Source organism: Propithecus coquereli, unplaced genomic scaffold (genome assembly GCF_000956105.1).
Source record: "Propithecus coquereli isolate 6110/MARCELLA unplaced genomic scaffold, Pcoq_1.0 Scaffold46, whole genome shotgun sequence".
Lineage (NCBI taxonomy): Eukaryota > Metazoa > Chordata > Mammalia > Primates > Indriidae > Propithecus > Propithecus coquereli.
This window is the reverse complement of record NW_012150396.1, coordinates 3,994,976-4,002,651: the sequence shown is the minus strand read 5'-3', so window position 1 is coordinate 4,002,651 and position 7,676 is coordinate 3,994,976. Positions and strand designations below refer to the sequence as shown.

General features: G+C 42.6%; 1 protein-coding gene across 1 annotated transcript in view; it reads left to right on the top strand.

Moving 5' to 3' along the window:
• The window catches only part of EGF (epidermal growth factor), an 87,855-nt gene that overhangs the window by 61,450 nt on the left and 18,729 nt on the right, over window positions 1-7,676 (top strand). Inside the window, exons 15-17 of the mRNA XM_012655078.1 lie at window positions 2,306-2,425; window positions 4,717-4,833; window positions 5,550-5,675. Coding sequence (XP_012510532.1) covers window positions 2,306-2,425; window positions 4,717-4,833; window positions 5,550-5,675 — 363 coding nt within the window. The remainder of the gene's footprint in view (window positions 1-2,305; window positions 2,426-4,716; window positions 4,834-5,549; window positions 5,676-7,676) is intronic.

Genomic DNA, 7,676 nt, shown 5'->3' with positions numbered 1-7,676 from the left:
AACCAAGTGTGATGTGTAACCAGTGGTCCCGATTTGCTCCCTTGAATGTGTACCCAAATAATTTAGGCATGTTTGGATGTATCTCTTGATCTCTTTCTACCAAAAATATACCAAAGATGATTTAAATTTTATTAAAATGTTTTTTAGAAGTTTATATTTATCTCGTAGGCCTGGTATAATATGTTAGGTGACAGACAACAAATAAATGAATTGATCTATGTATGGACAGAATTGGATATTTTGAATTTTCAGAACTTCCTATTAATTGTTGCCTTAAGTAAACAGTTTCTCAAAACTCTTAGTCTCAGGACCCCTTTATACTCTGATAAATTATTGAGAACTCCAAGAGTTTTTATGTGGTTTATACCTATTAATATTTGTGATATTAAAACTTAAAACAAAACTTTCAAAATGTCTGTTAAAATTATAGTAATATCTGGGTACAGTGGCTTATGCCTGTAATCCCAGCCCTTTGGGAGGCCAAGGCGGGAGGATCGCTTGAGGCCAGGAGTTCAAGACCAGCCTGGGTAACATAGCGAGACCTCAACTCTACAAAAATTAAAAAAATTAGCCACGCATAGTGGCCTACACCTATAGTCCCAGCTACTCAGAAGGCTGAACTGGGAGGATCACTTGAGCCCAGGAGTTTGAGGTTACAGTGAGCTGTGATCATGCCACACTGTACTTCATTCAGCCTGGGTAACAGAGTGAGACTCTGTCTCAGAAAATAAATAAATAAATAAAAGTGAACAACAATTACAGTAAATCCATTATCTATTAGCATAACACACTTTTTTATAAGAACAACTGAAATAAGTAGTTTTCCAAAGCAAAAAAATATGTTGTGGAAAGAGTGGCATTGTTTTACGTTTATATCTTTAATGTCTGGCTTAGTAGAGGGAAGCTGGGTTCTCATATCTACTTCCATCTTAAATCTGTTATGTGTCGTTTTGGTCAAAGTCTATATTAAGAGAATCTGTTTTTCTGCTTCTTTCTGCAAGAAAAAAACCAAACGAACCAGGGACTCTGGCCTCGCACAGACATAAGGATGGAAAAGGGAGAATTATTTAATAGCCTTTTGGGGTGTCTTTTTTGGATATTGTTCTTTGGATACTATGCCAGAAACTACTAGACAGACAGGAGTTCCCTGAAGCTTAGTTGCATGTGGAATCTGATGGTGGCAACAAATACTGCCAGTTGTTTTCCTTGAAGAAATAGGCTCACTTCATTTTTTGAGAAAATATTTGCCAAATACCACATCTCAATAGCATAGTTTGTCAGTCATTTTTTCAAGTAAAAATCATGTTGAATGAAAAAAAGAGGCAAGTTTCAACTCGCAGTTCGAAAATCACTGCGGTGCTTCTCCTCCCGATAACCGTAACTTCAGTATGCACTGAAAACATTTCTGTGTATTTTCCATTTTATTAAACAACATGTTAAAAAACCATGTAGTCAATGGTAGAGAAGTTTAAAAATTAGTAATTCTTATTGCTTTATCACGATGTTCTTCTGAAACTGATTTTTTTTTACGTGGGTACACAGTAGTGAAGAGTATAGTTGCTGGTAGGGTTTGCTGTCACTGCCTTGGTGACAGCAAACTGCTAAGGCACCAGCAGTTGTACCCACCTTTGCTTTTGTCGTGAGTATGAATGTGAACACAGTGAAAAGAGGCAAATAACATCACGGTATTATTTCAAAAAGAAATTTGACTTATAGTTCTGGGTAGTGGGAGCCCAGGGGGCTGTGGAATACGGTTTAGAGCCCTGCCATCTTGGAGAACCCATTTCTCCCATGTTCTGGGAGTGGACGGGGAGAGTGCCTGAATCTTACGTCTGTATTAAGTCATGCTCTGTTTACGCCCTTTCATACTTTAGAATGCAGGTAAAGTCAGCCTAAAATAAGTGTGAAAGCAGCCTAAAGGAGGAGGGTGTATGGAAGACAAGTTGGGGAGAACATCTCTCTCTTTTGTCCTTACCTAATGGTGGGCTATAATTATGAGCGGATTGTGTTTATGAGGATTTTTGTATTTTACTTTTGTTTTTTGCCAATACCTAAAAGAGTCCTATCTTTCTTCCCCTCTGGCTCCCTGCGCCCGAGGCCCTCACGTGCACGGGGTGGAAATGAGCAGTTGTGGGATATCGGGGTGAGGTTTCCTAAGTCATCAAGACCCTGCCAGTTTCCCTAAATCCTCTTGCTGTAAGAATGAGTTTGAACTCACAACCAATGAGTAGCCATAAATATAAATGAAATCAAACTTTCCTGGAAACAGAAAAGCTAAATTAATTGCATCTGTTGACCTCACTAGGTGGCGTAGCTGATGTAAGTGACCAAGTAACACCACTGGATGCCTTCTCCAGGACTAGGGTGTCAGAAGATAGCGTTACAGAAGCTCAGTACATGCTGGTTGCTGAGATCATGGTGTCAGGTATGAATAACCAGTTTTCCGATACAGCTTTGGTTCCAACAATTTCCATTCTACCGATGAGAAGTTCTGATTCTCTCTCTAACTTAATGTTGGCTAAATCTACACAAGGCTGATACAGCCAAACCTTGGACAAATCCTCCTTCCCTCCTGAGTAGCGTGCCTGAGAGAGAGGGCTCTGCATTAGACTTGACGTGAACGGCACATGTTGCGTCTTTGGACTGAATATTCTTTTAAGAACTATAAATTGGAAACAAAGGTGAAAACCACCAGGGCAGAACAGATCCGTGTGCCCTCCTCCATACCTATATTCTTGGTATGTGGCCCATCTGGCTGTACTTCATTAGTATGAAAAGTTGATAGTAATTGATAAGCAAATATAGGTCGGTTGCTTCAACTGCTGCTGAAAGTCCGTGAACGACAAATATTAGAATTCTTTTCTTCTGTTGTGCACATTTATCACCGAAATGCCAAATAATTTTTTCAGTATGTAACCACTTTAGGGAACCTAAGTCTTTTATGTTATATTCATTCCTGAGGCCAGGGGTTCGCAAACTGGGCTTAGCTCAGCTCTGCAAACCCCACCCCTGTACTCAAGGTCACTGCCCTTGATTCTGAAACATCTTATTTGTTTATATTACTGAGTAACATTTTATTTTAACAAAACATCTGTGGCTAAAAAAACAAAAAAGCTCAAAAAAAAACCCCAAAACTTGAAAACTTCATTTTACTAACAAGACCTGCTGGAATCTCTTCTAGTGTGCTAAGGTTAATTCTTACTCAGATTGTCATGGTATCTTTCTTCTTTGACATCCTTATTTAAATATGTATAATATTTTAAAATTCTTGATCAAAGGATATTTTTAAAAAAATCACCTTTTTTCTAGTCTTTACAACCATTGTGGGAAATAGACCCGGCAGGTGTTGTCACCCATGTGTTAGGGAAGAGGAACGTGAGCACAGGCAGTCCGTCCAGAGCTGGTCTGTAGCAGAAAGAACCTTGGCTCTAGCCCATGCCTCTTACAACTGCATAACTATTGTTTAGCATTATGCTTAACTCTCTGGGGCTTTGCAAATTAGCAGATAAATCCTGAATCCTGTTCTAATTTAAGGTAATTCTGCAAATGATTTAAAATGTCTTGGGTATTTGGAGACTGTCCACTTTACGCTCTGAGCAGATTTTTTATCTGGGAGCTCGTCTTCCAAATAAATCCTGAATCAAATGGATAATTGACCTGTTCTGAACTTATCTGAAAGTCATGAGTGCTGGGAGATGACCAAGCAAGCGTGAAGGGCATGTGTTCGCACGAGAGGAATCTTCTCTCTCAAACAGCTAAGCAAATCAAATGCGATTACCCGATGTCTGCATTTGCACGGCACCTGAATCCTGCTTCGATCATCTAACCTTCTTTAATTTATGGGCAAGTTTAGAAAACTTCTTTTATCTCTTCTTCACTCAGATGAGCAAACTTACCAGTGAGTAGACAGATGAGGGTTTATATCTGACTGTGGTATGTCAGATCCCCTCAACTCCAAAAAAAATGTGTTTCAGGGGTGGCATTTAGGGAACGATGACATACATAAGTAGTTAAAGCAAGGGAAAAAAGCTTGCTCGTGTTTATGGCTCAACATGAAACTCTGTTCCCTGGGGCATTTGCATTTCGATGGAGTATGAAATGAAATAATCCATTGACAGCATTAACTTGTATGGTTCATGACTTTGTAAAAAGTGCCTGAGGTCTGCAAGTCACTGCATAAATCTTAATAATAAACACACATTGTGACATGCATATGCTATTATATATGGTATTAGTAAATTGACAATAAATCTTTTTATGATTGAATCTCGTTGCCATGTTGGTGCACAGATCTGCTTGGTACCTGTTAGTCTTTGGGGGATAAGACTAGATTGACTCCATTTGTGTGTCAGAATGATTGGGAGTTTTCAAACAAGCAATAAACCTTTTGAAATATGAATCTATTTACCTCTAGCAATTCTATTGTTCAAACTTGCAAATGCTTTTAAAAATTTATGAGTAAGTTCACACAGGGCTCTTTGAATCCCAGATAGTTCTTTAAAATTCGTCAAGAGCATGTAAACAGAAACACACGGCTCATGGATCTTTTCATGTAGAGATAGCTTATAGGTCAACAAAGTATTTCTACTTGGAGATTAACCTGTCTCAGAACTTGGGAAAGGGAGCGCCGGACTGTTCTGTAGAATCCAAAGCGTTAGAATCCATTTTCTTCTCTAAGGTCTGGAAATAATCGCGTGGGGTTCTCACCGTTTGCAGATCGAGACGCCTGTGCTCCTGCGGGGTGCAGCACGCATGCCTGGTGTGTTTCGGAGGGAGAGGACGCCGTGTGTCAGTGTTTGAAAGGATTTGCTGGGGATGGAAGACTGTGCTCCGGTAAGAGCAAAGGCCAAATCCACATATTTAGACAATAGTGAACCAGAAACATTCTTACTGCTCTTACGGACTCAAAATCTCTAGAAGGATTTGTGTAATGATCAGCAGGTTTGAATAAGCTATTCACGTTAGCTCAAGAAAATGCATGGCTTGCATAGAAAATATGAGACATAAATACATTTACTTATAGTATAAGCATATAATACATTGAGTTTATAGTAAGATTATACAGTATATGCAGTTGACATTAAGGGGAAGAATTTATAATTAGCTTCAGAAGCATGAATTTGAATTCAAGTCAAATTTATGAATTTGCTAATTCCAGTGAAAACACAACTTCCCTCTGACTCCTCAAAGCTTAGGTCCTGTGTTTTAGTCAAATAAATAGATTGCAATGGATAGGTTCCCATTTTTTATTGATGGCCTCAAAATTATAAATTAGCGATTACTGGAAAGAAAGATCTCAGTCGTTACAGTCTGAACGTCTGGCCAAAGTGATTTATTTACGCACACTGAGCTAATCAGGGGCGGATGCTGTGAAAGTTGATTCCAGAGTGAACTTTGCATCCAAGGTGCAGGATTTTTGCGTTATGTTTGCAAACGGTACCTGCAGAGGGCTGAATGATTGCACTCAGGATTATGCTTATTCTGTCCTGCTGTTCCCATTTATACCAGGATTGCCTAAATATTTCACCAGCTCCTAATTTTGCCCACAGATATAGACGAATGTGAGCTGGGTGTCCCAGTGTGCCCTCCCGCCTCCTCCGAGTGCGTCAACACCAACGGTGGCTACGTCTGCCGGTGTTCGGAAGGCTACCGAGGAGACGGGCTTCGCTGTCTCGGTAAGAGAGTGCGCGTGCCCGGCAAGGAGGGTGCGGGCCGGCCTCGGAAACCAGGAAACACCGTGGGTGCGGTGGGCCGAGAGAAGACAGGCTATAATCGGGGTGACACACGTGTCGAGACTCAAAGAGGAGTTGTGCGACCTGTTCAAACTGACATATTTCTGTTCCTGGTGAAGGTCAAGCGCATGCCCTTGCGCTCTGACTGCAGTGGTCAGCTTCGAGCCCTTCCTCTGCTGCCTTTCTCATTCTTTCTCTGGGGTTTCGGAGACACCAGTGTCTTATCAGTATCCATACCTTGAGCCGTCGTGGGGGTAGCAGGGCAGCATTTCTTTGTCACCGAATCTGGCAAGCGCCTTATGGTGAACGCTAGCGCTGACGTGGGTTTGTGGCAGTTACTGTGGGCACGGAGGACGGGAGGCTCCGCAGGTGGTAAGTTCGGTCGGTGGGCGCGTCAAGCCACTGACATTTGGATACAAGTGAAGAATGATTAAAACCTCTTTCCTGAGCACCGTCCTCTGCCAAGGGCCGGGTGTGGCGTGTGGGTTGGGGAGCTCGAGTCACGGATGTCTCGTGTCTTCCCAGGTGTCGGTCGGTAGCGTCTCTGTGCAGGTGAAGACCTGCCCGAAGCCACCCGAGGCCTAGGGAAGTGGTTATCTGAAGTTTTACACGGCTTTCAAATTTCCCTTTCAGGATTTTCTTTCCCTTCTTCGGAAAACATTAAAATCTTTTCCCAGTGAGGAAGAAACTCGAATGATCCTGCTTTCGCCCACATTTAAGGTTAAAGATGAAATCTCAATCATAACTATCAGTTTTCTGGATCTGGTTGATTTAAATCAGACCTTTGTCAGATTAGCTTTGTGGAGTCCGCAGGCATCCGTCAATGCTCTTCTAAGCACATACCTGGCTGTCAGTCAGGAAAATGTCGCTGCTCCAATTAAGCAGACTCATGGGTAATTTAGACAAACAGACTTCATATTTAATTTCCTTTGAAGAGAAGGGAAGGTATCCTTTCTTGGGTGTTTAAACTCGTTAGACTCTGGATTCTCGCTGTGTTAGTAACCCACCTTCTTCCAGCACTGAGCACGCAGCAGGTGACCTGCCCCTGCCTGCCTGGTTGGCACGGAGTCCTCAGGCCCCATGGAAGCTTGTTCCTGTTCTCTCTCAATCTCTCTCCCTCTCTGCCTCCCTCTTCCCCTCTCTTCCTGTATATATTCGTAGATATAATACTTCGAACCATGTCTGGCACATAAGTGCGATATAAAAGTGTTGTTGTTATTATTACTAAGATAGTTGTGTTTCTTGGTCAAGTGTACATCTTTGTTTTGGCTTCTTGGAAAAGCTCTCTCTTTCTCTTAAGGTGCTAGTTTATTGAAATTATAATGGGAAGCCTGTTAAAAAAGGAAGAGAGAGAGAGTCAGTATGCCTGCCTGGTCGGCATGGAGTCCTCAGGCCCATTCAGTCGGGATGGTAATTCAACGTGGTAGGTGTTTCATGGGCCCCTCCTGGGGTGCAGAGGCACAGCATGGGGAACTGGGGGCAACGCCAGTCCATGTTTGCAAGGAGAGTATGATCTAAATGCGGTAGGGCTGTGAAAAGTGGTGACGAGAAGTCCACATTGTAAGAAAAGCAAAAACCACAGTGGCTGTTTGGAACTGGGAGAGGCATTGTTGGGAGAGAGTTCCTGCAGGAAGCAGCATCCGGTGGGAGCCGGGGGAGTGAGAAACGTAAAGGGATGGGAGTGCTCTGGGCGTGAACAGATCACACGTCTTATCCGGGGGGTAGAGAACAGCCTGGCTGAGCACTGAGCGTGGGCTTCGTGTGGGGGAAGAACCAAAACGGAGGCTGGTCAGGTGGCGTGTGCCGTAACAACATAGATGCTGGGTGGCTTGGACCACAGCAATTCATTTTCTCGCAGCTCTGGGGGCTGGAAGGCCCAGACTGAAGTGCTGGTTGATTTGGTTTCTGGTGAAGGATCTCGTCCTTGCAGGTGGCCACCTTCTC